This window comes from Equus caballus, chromosome X (genome assembly GCF_041296265.1).
Source record: "Equus caballus isolate H_3958 breed thoroughbred chromosome X, TB-T2T, whole genome shotgun sequence".
NCBI classification, from domain to species: Eukaryota; Metazoa; Chordata; class Mammalia; order Perissodactyla; family Equidae; genus Equus; species Equus caballus.
The window spans coordinates 78267532-78288254 of NC_091715.1; the positions used below are offsets into that span (position 1 = coordinate 78267532).

Genomic DNA, 20723 nt, shown 5'->3' on the forward strand with positions numbered 1-20723 from the left:
GGACTGTGGAATTAAGCATAAATACCTCTATGAAACAGATCAAAACAAAAGAGGAGGGATTTGTAAAGCCTAAACTTTTGTTTTTTATGTAATAACACAACATCCATCTGTCCAAACATTTGCTTTATTTGTGGGTAGATAAGCAAATTTGATCACGCTGAAATTCCAAGAGGCATTTAGTTGTGGATTTGTTAAAACATACATGCAGAGATCTGGAAAAGCAGCTTGATGTACCCTTCTCATGCAGTGAATAATCCAGGGTCACTGAAAACCAAGCCAAGTATCAGCATACTTTGAAAGAAGGCTAACAGTAATAATAATGTAAATGTCAAAATGCCACTAGTGGGTGAACTACACACATCAAATGATGTACACATTAGAAAGTAATTGCAGAATATTTAAGTCTGAAAAATTGTATCAATTTGTATTGATGACTAAATATAAAAGAAGGGTGCTAAACTAGTTCTCACTTGGGTTGGTTTATTCTACTTACTAGGGTCAGTGCTTTAGTTCTCTCATCCATAAAATGAGAATAAAATCTGCCCTATCTATTTCAGATCTCGGTCATGAGTCAACTGAGAATTCTGAAAACCACAAAACATAAATAAAATCAAAGTTACTGAACTTATTTATGCTATTTATCTCTGCATCCCACGTGGTATAGCATACAACTCCACCTTACAGTGGTTGTACATTAACACTTAGTTGAACAATAATTGTTTATCTAAGTTTTGCGTATCTGTAATACAAAGGGTTCCAAATTTTTTTAAAAAGGTAAATGACTAAAAAGCAGAAGCACGCACCGACTTTGCAAGGGAAGAAAAACACTGCAGCACAGCAAGGATAAACGTCCATCAGAATGGAAAGACAAACAGAGGAAGGAAAAATCAACCATACATGAAGCATGCCCTCCACCTTAAAGTATTCCCTACTTAAGGCTACCCAAGAGTTTAAGTAAAACACACTTGTGAAAGAGTATTTTTAAAAGGATTCTTATGAGACACGTATGTCAGGTATGGTTTCTAAAATTAAAACTTAGAGCTTAAAAATTCAGGAAATCAGTTTTGTTTCTTCGCATGTACATTTCCAGTTAAGTGTAACATTTACATTTCTAGGTAATAAAAATATAAATCAATTTAGAGACTAAACCCATTGCTAACCTTGTGCTAATGGGATCAACAAAAAATCTAATTGTAAAGTAAATCTTCTTTTGAAATTCTTAAAATATTGGTAGCATCAAAAATATGATGTATTTTATTTCAGAAAATAACCATTTCATACAAACTTTAAAAGTAAATGTAAATGGATCATAAACTACCAAATATAAGACATCTGTTTATTTTGACAACATAAAATATTAACTCATGTCAGTCATCTACTAAAGAAGAATATTTTTTCTAACCTGGACAGTGGTGGGAGAAATAGGGGACTAGGTAGTGAAATATGATCTGAGATAACTTTTATCAGTGGCCTGTTACTTAATACTCACCAAATGTGAAGGCTGTGTTGAGAAACAGAACAATGCCTCATAATAAATCTAGACATATTAAAATTATACTAACTATAAATCAGCTTTGCTACTTTTTGCTAGATATATATGGTGTATGGGAAGCATTTTATTTAGTTTTGATTGTTTTAACTGAAGAAAAGAGATCAAATGACCATGAAAGTCTAAAGCTACAATAACTGAGATGGAATGGATTAGTTGTCTAAATCAGTTAATCGCAAAACAGCACCATAGGCAATACCTAAAGTTCAAATTTAAAGAACACGGTTTAAAGAATCTATCCATTATATAGCAGTCTCTGCTATCCTCCGTTATTTAAAAAGAAAAAAGCCAATCATAAAAAAACACACAGCTGCCAGCATCACAATGGAATAGGCAACCACAACCAAAAAAATCCTACATATGAAAACATTAAACAAAAGGATGATAAACTTATATGGTTACTGTTTCTTATCAGCCATATCATTTAATTGACACAAAATGAGTACCTGAACCATCACACAGAAAAAGTACACCATTTTAAGTCTAGATAACTCAGGCCACAAACTAAATTAAATCCTTGGAAGTAATTCTAGGTTCCCTATTGTGAAAAACTTCATACTCCCCTTTCTAGCCACTGAAGTTGACTGCCTAATATAAATCATATAGCATCTAGCACTGTATATTTTTATTATCTTCACATTAAAATTTCACATTCATTTATTAAAATTAGAAAGGCAAATATTTGACAATAACCCTACGTATATGTCTATGCGTTTATGCTGGCTACACATGTACACATATACAAACACACACATGTTTTTTTCTTCTTCTTATGGTGTGGGGCATGGTATTTCCCTGTAACTTTACTCATACTGAAAACCACCCTTCCCCACTGCCTTTTGTAATTCCCTACACTCTTTATCTTCTACAAACTAGCAACATAAATATTACTATGCTTCTTCGTCCATATGATCTGTAAATAAAGCTCTAGATGATTTTGGCAGAAGTTTCCGTTTAATTTTACTCAAGATTAACATGTTATTAGTATTACGTAAATTGCAAAAGTGAAAATGACAACACTTTATCTCTCATCTTGTTAATAAGAACTGAGATTATTGTTACATCATCACTATCTCCAGAGACAGTTCATTTTTATTATTAATAATTGGATTTGCTTATTATTAACTTACCTGAGTAAATTTCTTTAAGTGACAGAAGATTTTCTCTTTTCTCATTATTCTCTTTCCCTAGATTCTAAAAACGTAGCTTAATAAGTTAACACCAGTACTTACTTGGCAAGAATCTGCTTCTCCCTCTTCCATTGGCTCATCAACCATTTTTAGACCATTCACCTGAAAAATATTGTTCAAAAACTGAAGTTCACAAGTACTCGCACAAGAGTAATAACTAAAAAATACAACACTGCGCATTTCCTTTGCAATCCAACAAGATTCACACATACTGCAACAAAAAAAGGACAAAGGACACATAGAAGGTACTTAAAAAAGGAACAATATTATATGGTTTCCTGATTGTCCTTCAGAATCTTTGATTTTCAGAGCTGTTTCATTTTATATTGTTTAGAGCTTTGCTATGATGGATGAATATACACTAAACATATGACCTGTCCTTAAGACTTCATTAAGACTTTCATTAAGACTGTCCCAAGCCAAATATTTATGAACAGGGGGAAAAAATACCACTGGAGAAATCTATTGTGGGGATATATTCAAAGCAAATTAGGATGGTAAGAGTTTTATATAATTGCACTATTGTGACTTCCTTTCCTTTCATTCAGTTTAATTAAATTTTGAGTCACTCTACAGAAGAAAGAATAAACTGTAGGAGAAAAATATAAGTGGCCATGGAAACAAAATTATTTCAACATACAAAGCTCAGTAGGTAATAATACTTACTCTTCAATACTTACTCTTACAGGAAAGAGTAAGTGTAGAGGACTTAGATCAAAGATCTTCAAGCTACAGCTCATGGGCCAAATCTGGCCTGTTGTCTGTTTTTATAAATAAAATTTTACTGTAACACAGACACATCCATTTGTTTCCATATTATCTGTGGCTGCTTTCTCACTGTAACAGCAGAGTTGAGGAATTGACAGAGACCCCATGCCTGCAGAGCCTAAAATATTTACTATTTGGCCCTTTACAAAAAAAGTCTGCCGACAACAGATCTAAGATGTTTGAAAATTAAGCAACAGCAAGATGGTGCGGAAAAAAAGAAACTTTATCGCTGCCTATTTATAAATGGAGGGGGAGGAGGGAATGGGGAATGGAGAGGGGGAGGAAGAGGAGGACTTGGAAACGAGAAGGATGAGAAGAGGGGAGACAGGGAGGAGGAAGGAAAGAGAGGAAGAAGAGGAAGAGAAGAAGAAGAAAAGGAAGAGGAAGGAGAAGGAGAAAGTAAATTTAATAAAGAAGAAAACAGTAAATTAAATAGAGGTTTTGGTGACAGCCAAGATGGAATAAGCCTCTCTCTCCTCTGATTAAACTAAAAATTTCGGTCAAAATACAAAAATAAACTACCTGAGGACTCTGAAAATTAAACAATAGCTAGAAGATTAGGGAGGGAGATCAAAATTTGAATAACCAGTACTGTGGTGAGTTTCCTGGGTTTATTTTCCACCTTTACCTCCTGATTTTGACCCAAGGAGAGACTTTGTCATGGAACTCCACAGTGAGCATAAACAAAACACCCAAGAGAAATCCCACTTTCTGGACAGAGGACCAGGAAAAGATGCACTTTTGAGCTGGTGAGCATAAGGAGAACCCCAAGTTTTCTTTTTTTCCTATTTATTTAATTTTTTGACTCTCACTCCTGCTCCAATGCAAGCCCCAATCAAAAGAAAAACCTATCTGTCTGGTCAGAGAAATCAGGAATAGAGGCACATATGATAAGGAAAATGTAGTGATAATCTCTTATTTTTTTCACTCTCTCCTTCATATCTCCCCAAGAGCAGCCCTAATAGTGCAAAACTGTGTGACAGTATGAAAAGCTAAAACTCTGTGAGAAACTCATTATTTCTGGTCAGAGGAACCAGGATAAAGAACCCATTGGAATAGAAGACTCAACAGAAGAAATCATGGAGAATACTGAATGGAGGAAGGAGATCCTCTAATTCTGTGTATGAATAGACACAAGTCCTGGTCTCACCAACAAACTACACGTGTGTGGAATATAATCAAAACAGCCTTTTGCTTTGAAAACTGAACCCCAATATTAACCACTGGTCAAGGCTCAGACTAACCACTAGTCAGCACACGCACTGAGTGACATATGAAGGGTGCTGACTCAAATACTCTGAAAACATAATTAACATTGAAACCGTCATCCAGAGAGAGTGAAACATAATTTCGAAGTCTGAACCTAACCAGGTAGATAGTCTGCTGAAATAAACAATCAAAATCAACAGTTATCAATTCCAGGATAACTCTGATGTTGAAATACCTCACAAGGAGTTTAAGCAGCTATTGTAACTATGCTCTTTTGGGTAAAAATAAACAGACTTGAATGGAATGATAAAAAGTTATCAGTAGAAAAATAGAAATTATAAAAAACTTTAAATTTTAGAACTAAAAATAAAAATGTCAATTTTTTAAAAATTCTGGATGAACCCAATAAAAGAATGGAGATGGCAGGGGAAATAGTAAACTTGAAGATAGATCACTAGAAATTAACCACTAGAAAGAAGACAGTAAAAGTGATTAAAAGCAAATAAACGAGCCTCAGAGACATGTGGAACAATATCAAAAATCTAAAATCCATACTATTAACATCCCAGAAAAACAAAAGAGTCGCACAGAAAAAATTACTTAAGTAAATAATGGCAATTCTATTCATATGAAATGTTAAGAAGGGGAAAATTCCTAGAGATAAAAAGTAAATTAGTGGTTGCTTAGACAGCTGAAGGGTAAAAGATTTCATTTTGGTGTGATAAAAAAATTCTAAAATTGACTACAGTGATGGCTATAGATATCTGTGAATATACTAAAAACCATTAGGTTGTACTTTTTAAAGGGGTGAATTGTATGGTATGTGAATTATGTTTCAGTAAAGCTGTTCTAAAAAAAATGGCTGAGAATTTCCCAAATTTGGTGAAAGATAGAAATTTACAGTGTCAAGAAGTTCAGTGAAACTCAAAAAGGATAAAGTTTTTAAAAGCCACCCAAGACATATCTTAAACTATTGTAAACCAAAAAAAATAAGAGATGAGTCTTGAAAGCAGTGAAAGAAAAACACGACATTACATAAACATCAAACGAAATAGCTGCAGACTTCTCATGAGAAATCAGAGGTCAGAAAACAGTGAATATCTACCTGAAATATGGAAACTTACGTTAGCACAAAAATCTATACATGAATGTGTATAGCAGTTGTGTTCATAACTGTCAAAAACTGGAAACATTCCAGATATCCATCAACTGATAAATGGAGAAAGAATAAAACACTACTCATCAATAAAAAGGAAAGGACTCTTGATACTTGTAACAACATGGATAAATCTCAAATGTATGTTGCTAACTGAAAGAATCCAGACCCAAAAGCCTAATATTATACGACTACATATATATGACATTCTGAAAAATGCAAACCTATAAGGGAAAGAATTTATATCATTAGTTTCCAAGGGAAGGAAGTAGAGGAAGGTGAATACTACTTAGCAATGAAAAAGGAATGACCTATTGATATACTCAACAGAATGGATAACTCTCAACTACATTATCAGAAATTTTAAAAAACAGCCTCAAAAGGCTATATACTGTATGATTCCATTTATGACATTCTGGAAAAGGTAAAACTATAAGGTATGGAGAAGGAATTAGCAGTTGCCAAAGGCTAGGCCTATGGGTAGGGGTGCACCACAAAGAGCCAGCAATGGGAATTTTGGAGGAGGGATGGGACTATTCTGTATCTTGATCATGGTGGTGGTTACTCAACTCTATGCATTTGTCTAACCTCAGAACCATACGCGAAAAAGAGTGAATTTTACTATATGTACATTTTAAAATAAACATTAAAAAGTAAATTACCCAGCATTATTTATTTGACTAGCATCTTTCTTCTAAAAAACTCAGTGAGAACCAAACAAAGTCACCAATGATGTCTATTTTTCTAATAGATCCATCAGTCCTCATCTTATGTGCTCTTGCTGCAGCATGTCACAGTTGACTCTTTCCTATTTGAGTCTTTGGATTCCATGATATCACATTTTCATTCTCTTTTGCTCCAATTTCTTTGTTCTTTTTCAGTATACTTGAAACACTGCAGATCCTCAGGAAATAAAATTGGGTCACCTTCTCACCTCACACCACATTTTCCCCCCAGAAAGCTAATTTACTGACATGACTCACATTTACTCAGAGACTTCTTCTGAGCTCTTGATCCATATAGCCAACTGCCTACTTGACATTTCCACTTGCTTATCTCACCTGTCTCTCAAAAATAGCCAACACAAAAAGGAATTAGCAATCCCCCCCACACACACAAATCTGCTTTCTTCCAGGGTTTCCAATTTCAATAAACAGCACCACCATCTACCATCTTACCTCAAAAGCAAAGACAGACTCTGGAGGATGAAAAAACTGTGATGGGTTTATCATTAACATATAGGAAGAGGCACATTCAGCAAGAAAGTCTGCAAACCAGTATTAAGACAGAATCCTGAGAATTCAAATTTTATTACAAAATTACTATCAGAATTATTCATAAGAAAAGGTAATACTGCTTTCCTTTGTTACCTTAGTTACTGGTTACTTCTTATTCATACCATCTTATGACTAACTAATCATGATGCTGTGGGTCTAAAGGAACAAGAAATAAAATAAATCTGAATGAGTGAAAAAGATCACTATATCCTACAAATCATTTCAGTCTACAGAAATGGGTTTTAAAAACAGAACACTCCATTACTCCCACCTCATCTACCTTCAACAAGGTACCAGCTTTTCAATGTAAAAATGTTAATTCCTATAGAGGACCTCAGTTTTCACTGATCTTTACTAAAATTTAAGTCATCTCCACCTGTATAAAATCAAAAATATTTTGAGAATTCTCTGGGACAATAAACTTTTATTTCAAAAGTAAAATCTGCAATTTGAAAAGACAAGCAGACATGATGTTTCCCCCCCCAAAAAAAGTGCCAAAGAAGAAACAAACAATTTCCTACAGAAGATTCTGGAAAGCTTATTGACAACTATAAAGGCAGTGATAACTTAGATACTCCAAAACCCAAGTAAACAGACTCTCATATTAGAGCCTAGTGAATTACTCTTTAAAATTATTTTTATTTTCTCGGAAAATATTTAAATAGACCACACTTTAAAAGGTTCTGGGCAAACAGAAATACCTAAATTGAGTAGCTGTAATCACCATCTCAGGAAATCACATGGGTCATCTCAAACCTATCATTTTCTTAGTATTAATGACAAAATCAGTTTATCATGGAAAATTGAACTGAGAAATAAATATTTTCCATTCAGATCCTTAAAATTGGAGGTGCTGTGGGAAAAGGAATATATAAGGACATATAGTTTTGTAAAAGGGTTGTTATCTGGCCATGATAACTGTATTAATACAGTTAATACAGATGTGTTAACATCTGTTCCTCAGTGTTAAACTGAAGACTAATTAAAAGATCTCATGGCTTAGTGCTAAAAGACATACTGAAGAAGGAAGTAGAGAGATAAGCAAGTAAGGAAGAATAAGGTACAAGAGGTAAGGAGAAGTATGAGTGATCCAAATGATTAAGAAAACATACATAAGACATCAGTCTTCACAACAAATTTGATAATTTTCAAGTAGTCTCCCCGATCCCCAAAATCCACCTAGTAAACAAAAGCACTATATTTATATAGTACCTAGTGTGAAAAATGTTTAAGAAGCTCACATCAAAAGAAAATGTTCCCTCTCAAAGAAGCTTCATGTTTACAGGTTACTCGCTGACAGATTTGGAAAGAACAGTACTTCAACTTTTTACATTTCATTTAAATAACTACAGCAAATTAGATCTAAACTTAAAGGTGGGTCCATACATACCTAGAATAAAGGTCTATATCTGTATATTGAATTAAGCCCTTGACAAATTAAAACAGAGAAGGAAACCTCCCAGTTGATCAATGTGGCAGACAGACTCTAAGATGGACCCCTAACATCCTCACCTTTTGGTGCTCATGCCCTTGTATAACCCTCATTCCCCTCAGTAGGGACAGGACCTCAGTCTTGCTTCCAATCAATAGAATATGGCAAAGGTGATGGGATTTCACTCCTATGCTATGTTATATAAGAACTTAGTGCCTTTGCTGGCATGATGGAAGTAAGTGGTCATGTTAAGGAAGCCCACATAGCATGGCAGCCTCTAGGAACCGGGAGCAGTCTCCAGTTAACACGCAGCAAGAAGCCAGGGTCCTCAGTCCTATAACTACAAGGAAAGGAATTCTGCCAAGAATCTGAGGGGGTTTAGAAGTAGATTCTTCCCTGGTCAAGCCTCCAGATAAGAATGTAGGACGGCCGAAACCTTGTTTATAGGTTTGTGAGACCCTAAGGAGAAGACCTAGTTGAGCAATGCCTGGACTTCTGATGTGTAAAAACTGTGAAATAATAAGTGTGTCTTCATTTAAACTAAGTTTATGGCAATTCGTGATGCAGCAATAAATAATTAATACAATCAATATTACTACTGGACAAAAGTACCTGTGATTTAAAATTTCCCCTAAAACAAACTTTGTAGAGAAAAATTTTACAGTTTAAGACTTTTACTATATATTCTTGATTTTAGGCTCATGTCTTTGTTCTCACTTGGTAGACAAGAAACTGTAAATTACATACAGGTAAAGGACCCAGGAAAAATAATCAAGTAGAGTCAAATTTTTGTTAAACAAATCATATGACCAATAGGGCTACCTAATTAATTTTTATTTTAATTAACTTAAGATTGAGCAGTTACGTTTTTGTCCTTTAATTCTGCTTTCTGAAAAACCAATTGCTAATTTAATAAGCACGGTAGAGAGAACATAATGTCATTTTCCTTTAACAATCTGGGATATTTCGGTGTCATAAGAGCTAACCCTCTGAACACAAATTACCAATGTTGCAGCTTTGTTGCTATGAAAGAAGCAGAAGCTAAAACAAAAATCCAATGGCAGGGGAGCACCTCCAAAGCAGTTCTTGCCTGTCCTAACAGGCAGGTGACCCCAGCCAGCACCAGAATGTGTACAAAGCAGCTCTCATTCCACCTTATCCAGTGGGCAGCCCCGGCTGGCACAGAAGGTCCTCAAAAGTGGCTCCTACCATGGAAGTGCAGACCCGCACAACTGCATGCCCAGAGAAGTCAGGGTCCAGACACAATAAGAGGACAAATGCAGCCTACAGAGGGAACACATCTGGCTCTGCCGACCAGGGAAGATTGCACTACTAGGCCCCACAGGACAACTTCTACGTAAGTTCACCCCTTTAAAACTGGGAGACATAGCAGATCTACCTAATACACAGAAACAAACATAGAGGATTAGGCAAAAAGAGGAGACTGAGGAATATGTTCCAATGAAAGAACAAGATAAAACCTCAGAAAAAGAACTAAGTGAAATGGAGATGAGCAATGTACCAAATAAAGAGTTCAAAATAATGCTCATAAAGATGCTCAACCAACTCAGAAGAACAAATGAACACAGTGAGAACTTAAACAAATTGAAAATACAAAAAAAAAAAAAATCAGAGCTGAAAAAACAGTAACTGAAATGAAAAATACACTAGAGGGAATCAACAGCAGATTAGACGATACAGAAGAATGGATCAGCAACCTGGAAGATGGTAGTAGAAATCACCCACCAGAACAGCAAAAAGAAAAAAGAATTAAAAAAACAAGGATAGTTTAAAGGATCTCTGAGACAACATTAACATCAAATATACTAACATTTGCATTATGGAGGTCTCAGAAGGAGAAGTGAGAGAGAAACAGAAAATTTATTTGAAGAAATAGTGGCTGAAAACTTCCCCAATCTGGAAAAGGAAACAGACACCCAAGTCCAAGAAGCATAGAGAGTCCCAAATAAGATGAAACCAAAAATACTCACCCAAAAACACATTATAATTAAAATGTCTAAAGTTAAGGATAGAGAATCTTAAAAGAAGCAAGAGAAAGACAACTAGTTATGTACAAAGGAACCCCTGTAAGACTATAAGCTGATTTTTCAGCAGAAACTTTACAGGTAAGAAGAGGCTGGCTCAATATATTCAAAGTGCTGAAAGGAAAAAACTTAGAACTAAAAATACTCTACGCACCAAAGTTATCATTCAGAATTGAAGAAGAGATAAAGAGTTTCCTAGACAAGCAAAAGCTAAAGGAGTTCATCATCACTAAACCAGCTTTACAAAAAATGTTAAAGGAAATGCTTTGAACAGAAAAGAAAAGGCCATAACTAGAAATAACACAATAATGAAAGAAAAACTCACTGGTAATGCCAAACATATAGTAAAGGTAGTGGATCAACCATCCATATAGCTAATTTGAAGGTTAAAAGAGAAAATTAGTAATATTGTACAACTACAATAATTACTTAAGGGATACACAAAATAAAAAGATGTAAAATAAGCCATCAAAAATACAAAAAGGGTTGGGGGGAGTGAAAATGTAGTGGTTTTAGAATGTGCTCAAACTTCAGTGACGATAAACTTAATACAGACTACCATACACATAGGTTGTCATATACGAACTCATGCTAACCACAAACCAAAAACACATAATAGAAACACAAAAAAAATAAAGAGAAATGAACACAAACATAACACTAAAGAAAGTAATTAAATTATAAGGGAATAGGGCAAGAGAAGAAGAAACAAAAGAACTACAAAAACAACCAGAAAACACTTAACAAAATGGCAATAAAATGTAAATGGACTAAATGCTCCAATCAAGAGACATAGGGTAGCTGAAAGGACAAACTAAAATAAGAGCCACTACATATGCTGCCTACAAGAGACTCACTTCAGGTCTAAAGACACACACAGACTGAAAGGAGATGGAAAAAGATACTCCACGTAAATGGGAACAAAAAGAAAGCAGGGGCAGCAATACTTATGTCAGACAAAACAGACTATAAAACAAAGACTATAACAAGAGACAAAGATTGACATTACATAATGATAAAGGGATCAATCCAACAAAGGATGTAACACTTGTAAATATCTATGCAGCCAACATAGGTACATCTAAATACATAAAGCAAATCTTAACAGACATGAAAGGAGAAATTGACAGTAATACCTTGTTAGTAGAAGACTTAAACATCCAACTTACATCCATGGACAGATCATCCAGACAGAAAATCAACAAGGAGACACCGGCCTTAAACAACACATTAGACTAGATGGACTTAATACATATATACAGAACGCTGCATCCAAAAATAGCAGAATACACATTCTTTTCAAGTGCACATGGAAAATATTCCAAGAGATATCACATGTCAGGACAAAAATAAGTCTCAATAAATTTTAGAAGATTAAAATCATATCAAGCATCTCTTCCGACTATAACAATATAAAACTAGAAATCAATGACAAGAAGGAAACTGGAAAAAAACACAACACACAGAAGCTAAACAACCAATAGGAAAAGGAAAAAATCAGAGGAAATGAAAAAACACCTTAAGACAGATGAAAACAGAAACACAACGTTCCAAAATCTATGGGACACAGTAAAAGTAGTTCTAAGAGGAAAGTTTATAGCAATAAAGGCCTACGTCAGGAAACAAGAAAAATCGTAAGTAATCTATATTTATACTTAAAGGAGCTAGCAAAAGAAGAACAAAAAAAGCCCCAAGTTAGGAGAAAGAAGAAAATGATAACGATCACAGTGGAAATCAATGAAATAGGGACTAAACAAAAATTAAAAAAAAAAATCAGTGAAACTAAGAGCTGGCTCTTTGACAAGATACACAAAATTGATCTATGTTTAGCTAGAATCATCAAGAAAAAAAGAGAGAGGGCACAAATAAAATCAGAACATAAAGGAGGAGATGCTATTACTGACACCACAGAAATACAAAGTATCATAAGAGATTATTACAAACAATTATATGGTAACTACTTGGGTAACCTAGAAGAAATGGATAAATTCCTAAAAACATATAATCTTCCAAGACTGAATCAGGAAGAAACATAAAATCTGAACAGACCAATTACTAGTAATGAGATTGAATCAGTAATCAAACAACTCCCAACAAACAAAATTCCAGGGCACATGGCTTCACAGGTAAAGTCTATGAAACATTAAATAAGTTAATAACTATCCTTCTCAAACTTTTCCAAAAAATTGAAGAGCTAAGAAGACTTTCATTCTACATGGCCAGCATTACCCTGATACCAAAATGAGACAAATACACTACAAAAGAACAAAATTACAGGCCAATATCCTTGATAAACATAGATGCAAAAATTGTCAACAAAATAACAGCAAACTAAATTCAGCAATACATTAAAAGGATCATACACCACGATCAAATAGGATTTATACCAGGGATGCAGGATGGTTCAACATCCTGCATTGTGCAGGATGTGCAACTGCAACTGTGATACACCACATTAACAAAATGAAGGATAAAAACCACATGATCATCTCAAAAGATGCAGAAAAAGTATGACAAGGTCTAACACTCACTTATGATAAAAACTCTCAACAAAGTGGGCACAGAGGGAACATATCTCAACATAATAAAGGCCGTATATAACAGACCCACAGCTAACATCATGCTCAACAGTGAAAAGCTGCAAGTATTTCCTCTAAGATCATAAACAAGACAAGCATACCCACTCTCCCCACTTTCATTCAACATAGTATTGAAGTCCTTGCCACAACAATTAGGCAAGAAAAAAACATATAAGACATTCAAATCAGAAAAGAAGTAAAACAGCCACTATTTGCAGATAACATGACATTACACAGAGATCCCTAAAGACTCAGCCAAAAAAAATCAGAATAAATGAATTCAGTAAACTTACAAGATACGAAAATCAATATACAAAAATCTGCTGTATTTCTATACACCAATAACAAACAATCAGAAGGAGAATTTAAGAAAACAGTCTCATTTACAATTGCATCAAAAATACCTAGGAATAAATTTAACCAAGGAGGTGAAAGACTTGTACTTTGAAAACTATAAGACATTGATCAAAGACATTCAAGACAACACAAATAAATGGAAAAATACCCTACGCTCATGGATGAAAGAATTAATATTGTTAAAATATCCATACTACCCAAAGCAATCTACAGATTCAATGCAATCCCTATCAAAATGCCAATGGCATTTTTCACAGAAGTAGAACAAAGAATCCTAAAACTTGTACGGAACCACAAAAGACACCAAATAGCCAAAGCAATCTTGAAAAAGTAGAATCAAGCTGGAAGTATCATGCTCCTTGATTTCAAACTATACTACAAAGAATTAAAACTGTACGGTACTGGCAGAAAAACAGAGACATAGATCAATGGAACAGAATAAAGAGACCAGAAATAAACCCACATTAATCTACAAGAAATGAGGCAAGAATATACAATGGGGAAAAGACAGTCTCTTCAATGGTCTGGGGAAAACTTGAAAGCTACATGCAAAAGAATGAAACCGGACTACTTTCTCAGACTACACACAAAAATAAACTCAAAATGGATCAAAGACTTAAATGTAAGACCTGAAACCATAAAACTCCTAGAAGAAAACATAGGCAGTCAGCTCTTCAACATCATTCTTGGCAATATTTTTTTGGATCTGTCTCCTCAGGCGAAGGCAAAAAAAGCAAAAATAAACAAATGGGACTATATCAAACTAAAACGTTTTTTCACAGCAAAGGATACCACCAACAAAATAACAAAGCAACCTACTAAATGAGAGAATATATTTGTAAATGATATTTTTGATAAGGGGTTAAAAACCAAAATATACAAAGAACTCATAAAACTCAATATCAAAAAAGAATCCGATCAAAAAATGAGCAGAGGGGCCAGACCTGGTGGCCTAGAAGTTAAGTTCAGTGCAGTCTGCTTCTGCAGTCCAGGTTCAGTTCCCGGCCACAGACCTACACTGTTTTGTTAGTGGCAATGCTGTGCTGGCAACCCACATACAAAAGATACAGGAAGACTGGCATGGATGTTAATGGATGTTAGCTCAAGGAAAAGCTTCCTCAGCAAAAAGAAAACAAAAGAGCACAGGACCTAATAGACGTTTTTCCAAAGACGACATAGAGATTGCCAACAGCACATGAAAAGATGTGCAGTATAACTAAACATCAGCGAAATGCAAATGAAAACCACAATGAGACATCACCTCACACCTGTCAGAATGGCTATTACCAAAAAGACAACAAATTACAAGTGTTGGCAAGGATGTGGAGAAAAGGGAACCCTCATGCACTGTTGGCAGAAATGTAAATTAGCGAAGTCACTATGGAAAACAGCATGGAGGTTCTTCATAAAATTAAAAATACACCTACCATACAATCCAGCAATTCTACTTCTGGGTATTTACCCTATGAAAACAAAAAACTAATTCAAAAAGACATATGCACACCTATGTTCACTGCAACATTATTCACAATAGCCAAGACATGGAAGCAACCCAAGTGTCACCAATGGATGAATGGATAAAAAAGTTGTGGTATATATATGCAACAGAATATTATTCAGCCAGAAAAAGAATGAAATTTTGCCATTTGTGACAACATGGATGGACCTAGAGGGTATTATGCTAAGTGAAATAAGTCAGACAGAGAAAGGTAAATACCATATAATTTCACTTATTTGTGGAACGTAACAATAAAACAAACGAACAAACTAAACAAGACTTACAAAGAAACAAACTTAGAAAGAACAAATTGGTGGTCGCCAGAGGGAATAGGGGTGGGTGGATGGGTGAAACAGGTGAAGGGGATTAAGAGATACAAACTCCCAGTTATAAAATAAATAAGTCATGAGAATGTAATGTACAGTATAGGGAATAGTCATAATATTGTAATAACTTTGTATGGTGACGGTTACTAAATTTGTCATGGTGGTCATTTCATACTGTATATAAATGTTGAATCACTATGTTGTACACCTGAAACTAACATTTTATGTCAACTATACTTCAACCAAAAAAATAATTAAAGAGTGAAAAAAACATGAGCTCAGAACATATCTTGGGATTTGCTTGTTCAAAATAATTCCACCACACGTGAGGATGTGGAGAAATTGGAACCTCTGCACACTGTTGGTGGCAATGTAAAGTGGTACAGCTGCTATGAAAAACTATATAACAATTTCTCAAAAAAATCCAGAATTACCGTAGGATCAAGCACTTCCACTTCTGGGTATACACGCAAAAAGACTGAAAGCAGAATCTCAAAGAGCACACCATATTCAGAGCAACAACATTCACAACAGCCAAAAAGTGTAAGCAATGCAAGTGTCTATCGACAGATAAATAAAATGTGGTATATACATACAATGAACCATTATCTAGCCTTAAAAAAGAAAATTCTGACACGTGCTACAACATGGATGAATCTTAAAGATATTAGGCTAAATGAAAGAAGCTAGTCGCACAAAGACAAATACTTTATGATTCCATTTGTATGAAATATCTAGAGCAGTCTCATTCGTAAAGAGAGAAAGTAGAATGATGGTTGTCTGGGGCTGGGGAGGGGGTAGAATGCAGAGTTATGGTTTAATGAGTAAAGAGTTTCAGTTTTGCAAGATGAAAGAGTTCTGGAGATTGGCTGTACATCAATGTGAATGTACATAACACTATTTAACTGTACACTTAAAAATGGCTAAGATGGTAACGTTTATTTTGCATAACAATTTTTAAATGCTATAAAAATAATAAAATAATCCCACCATATCGAGTAAATTTCTTGTCATATGCATCTAGATTTAAAACTCCTTGAGGACAGATAGTGTGCTTTATTCATGAGACAGGCATAGTAATATTACAAATAGAGCAATGCTTTGGCGTCAAGCCAATCTGGATTCAAATTCCAAAATTCTATTTTTACTGCCTCGAAAAAGTTTCTTAAACTTCCTTAGTCCCGATTTCTTCATCTGTAAACTAAGCAATTTAGGGACATTATCAGGACTAACATAATGTTCTTACAACAGCTGGCAGAGTGTCTGACATGTGCCCAATAAATTTCTGATGTGTGAATGTTTTCCTGCCAAAAAAAAAACAGGAAAAAAAGTATTGGAACATTTTAGTTAATAATTCACCAAAGGTGAATAATGCTACTCGTATACAAAATAATACATCTGTGAATCAAAACTTACTGCTACATCATAATATGCATCATATGCATAATAATTTTAGTTTCAACATATCACACTATTGTGGAAAGATTACTGTTAAAATAATGATATGATTATTTTTGGTCAACTTGAAAAGAAATCATCTAAATCATGCATATCCACCTTGATTTAACAATCACAGATTGAAGAGAAGTGAAAAGTATCTGTATATTTTTACTACAAGATACTTTATCAACTTCACTAACAGTCTTTAGCTGGGCATTTCCAAAAATAAGGGTCTTTTTGTTTTGCATTCCACATAGAAGGTTTAATTTGTATACTGAGTTTTAAACTACTAAATACTTTCAAAGGTTTATTAGTAGTTAGGGCCATTTCCCCAGCAGACTTCATATCTTTTTAATCTTTTAGATTGAATTCTGTAGTCAATATACTGCTCATGGAAAATTTGATAGCACCTACAATATTCATTTAAAATGATTGTCTTTGATCCTTTCTGGCTTTCTAATTACACAATATCCCTGTTGTTTTTATCCCAATAGGTTAGTCCTTTGAAACATACCCACCTAACAATTGTCACTGCTTCAGGAAAGATTGAAGGAAGGACAATTCTGTTTCAAACTGATCTGAAAGAGTCATCTTTTAAAGAGAGTCTCAGGATGGGCAAGAATGTGCAGCCTCCAAGCTATTCCTTTAGTCGAGTATTTAAAAATATTACGAGACTCTGCTATACAACAAATTAGCTGATAAAACATAGCCATGTTCAAATCAAAGCATAAAAATAGAGTCCAAATTTAAATATGGATGATATTTGAAGTATTTACCATTCCAGGTTACCTATGCTTTCGAATATCAACTCATCTTTATCAAGACTCAGTGTCACACCTTCCCTTTTCCTTCTACCTTTCCGAATACAGACTTCTATCCATAAACATTGTCTTACTTATTAAGTGTGTGTTCCATCTCTCTATCAGACTGTAAGCACCCCTGAGGAAAGGGATCACATTGTATGACTCTTTGTAACCCCAGTATGTAGTACACTATCTGGAACATAAAAGATTCTAGAAAAATATTTGTGGAATGGAATGATTGAGTTTGTAATCTGAATTAATTAAATGTAAAAATAACTTAATAAGTAACTGCCATAGGTTTTCCTTAGATCTTATTAATGTTCTTACTTGAAACATTTTAAAGCAACTTTGAAACCCAATTTCATAAAATATTTCTAGTAAGTGATTTTGCTTATCATTTCTGACTCAATTGTAAATTCTAACTTCCAACAAAATTCAGCTTTCAAAATCATTTAAAAAATATACAGCTTGAGTCATTCATAAGATCGTTTTCAAAAAGAGTATAAATTTTTGATATTTCATATCTTACATGGAAATTATTTCAAAGGGTTATATTTTTTTCAGAGTTAGATTCCTAACTCTAAAATTTTTCAACAGGATTAGTACAAACTTAACTTCGCAAACCACATTCTGAAACCATTTATCTAAACTGGGGCCCATGGGCTAAGAATTTTTTTATTAAACATTTGCAAAGGATTGTTAGGAAAAAAAATATGTGACAAGTTATATACAGCAAACAAACTCTAAAATATTTATCTGGCTCTTTACAGAAAAAATTTACCATCCCTGGGTCTAAAGTATATAAGTTTTTAATAATTATGAGAATAAATTTTAAAAATGCACAAAAAGTACCAAGTTGGCCTAGAAATGAAAGAACTAAAATTATCTACTTTATGTGATTATAATTGCTACAATACATATAAAATATTGTTTCACCCAGAATATGGTCATAATTTCATAACACTTAACCTGTATTTCAACGTATTTTTACTCCAATGTACCTTATACCCTTGTGAGTTAAAAAAAAAAGCCAGCAAAACAGATTCTTATATTTCATGTTTTTTGAAACCAAGAACTTTATTGGCAGAAACTGTGAAATACACCTTCCTGAAGGCACGAAGAAGAGTACATGAGATTTTAGAAACTGTTAATTCTAATAAGAGATTAATGGGTAAGAATATTTAGTTCACTTTTGGAATTGACATAATTTAGCCAAATCATTTTCAGTATTTTAGTTGTGCCATACTAAGTGTTACAGGGATTTAATACAAAGAAAGTCAAGCACACTGCTTTTAAAAAATGTAGAATCTAAGAATGTAAAAAAATAATGATGACAGTTGTTTCTCTCAAATTAACACAATGACTCTAAAGTCATAAAATTTTTTCAATTGGGATGAGTCTCCAAAACGATACTTTAATTCAACATCACTCTCTCTCTTCAGAGACGCTGATATTTCTAGAAAAATAGCCATGCCATCCCCCTCTTAATAATCTCTCTGCAACACAGAGCTCAATAGTTTAAATAAAAGGGCTGAAGTCAGCCCTATGTTATCTAGGCAAATCCATGTTTCCCCGGAACTGCTTACATATATCTGTTAAAATGGCTCACATAGGCTATTATTCATCTTGCTATCCAGGTTCTGAACAAACTTATTATGAAAATGAGACCTAATTTCAAAACTTTACTACTTATTGCTACAATAGCCATTCATGTTCTCTACCATATTTTAGGACACACTTCAGCAAGCTGGAGGTGAAATATACAAAATCAAATGCTCCTGAACTGAGAACTACCACTAGAAACTCGAAGAGCGACTTGCTAACCCAGAAAACCAACCTCTAGAAACCTCATTATTTCAATATCAATGCAGCAAGTCCAAAGAACTGAGACCCAAATTCAAAGGCAATTCATTACTAACAATGTTTCTTTTCCTATGTAGCAAAAAATGATTGTTGAAAGATAATAAATAAAAGCTAGAGAGATATATGCCCAAACATAACAATCCTCTTGAACTGCCATAATTGAATGCCAGGAGTAAAGGGAGGTACGAAAGGCAAGAATAAGGCACAAATTGGATTGCCATACATACTGAGGTTCCACTCTTGACAGGTGATTTGAATAGGAGAAAACATACTAATATTTTTAAAAAGCAAAGGAGTAGGAAGGAGCTATCAGTGAATCTATGAGTAATGCCATAGGAGTATAGAATTAAAATATTAACACCCCAGAAAAATAAAAATTTTTAAAAAGCTTTCTATAAGCCTAAATTTGTCTGTCTTTGTCACACAATATACTGTCCTTTCAGACATTTCCTTGTGACTATGGAAGAATGGACAGGTATACAGTTAAGTGGTTTTCAGTTATCAAGGCAGAAACCTGAAGCAATAATCAAATTAACCCTATCTAGGAACTAGCACAGCACCTTACACATAAGTAGCCATTTAGTAATCACTTGTTAAATGAATACATATAAAATAATATTTAGAACCAATTAAAAGCAATCTAAGCATCATCATGCTTTAAAAAGGACTGGTAGTTGTACAAATGATAGGTTACTATGAGTTAAACTAAGCAAATCAAAATTACATACACATTAGAAGGTATTTGTAGAACATTTGGGTTTTTAAAACTTTGGTTCAATGATAGAAAAGCAGCTTCCCTGGTTACTATTCAGGCAGGATTTGTTTACTCTGCTTGGTTGAAATCAGAGCTAATGACTTTAACGGTTTTGAATAGCTCCAAAGTGTTGCCAACACCAAGGCATAGCCATCTGGCCAGTCTCATATGAGCCACAATATATGCTCTGGAAAGTTTACTTTCAAACGATACTCATATTGTGCGTGGTACAGATGAATGCACACATATACATGATATGTACATACATCACATTCTTTAGTAGTAATTCTTCCCACTGCAATAACCTCTTGGAGATATGAGGTCCATGCAATTTCATTAAAATACTACCTTTGGGAATGAAAAATAAGTTTAAACGGTCCATTGAGTTATTTATCAGGGTAAAAGAAGTACTTTGTCTAGGACACGTAAATATTAAGAGTTATTTTATTGAAAACAACAAGAACTTTATTATCCTTG

General features: G+C 34.1%; 1 protein-coding gene across 14 annotated transcripts in view; it reads right to left on the reverse strand.

Annotated features, from left to right (window-relative positions):
• RPS6KA6 (ribosomal protein S6 kinase A6) overlaps positions 1-20723 on the reverse strand; it is a 169953-nt gene that overhangs the window by 81887 nt on the left and 67343 nt on the right. For all 14 annotated transcript variants that reach the window (XM_070258662.1, XM_070258659.1, XM_070258660.1 and 11 more), the window contains one exon: positions 2782-2841. In XM_070258662.1, the coding sequence (XP_070114763.1) occupies positions 2782-2841 (60 nt within the window). The remainder of the gene's footprint in view (positions 1-2781; positions 2842-20723) is intronic.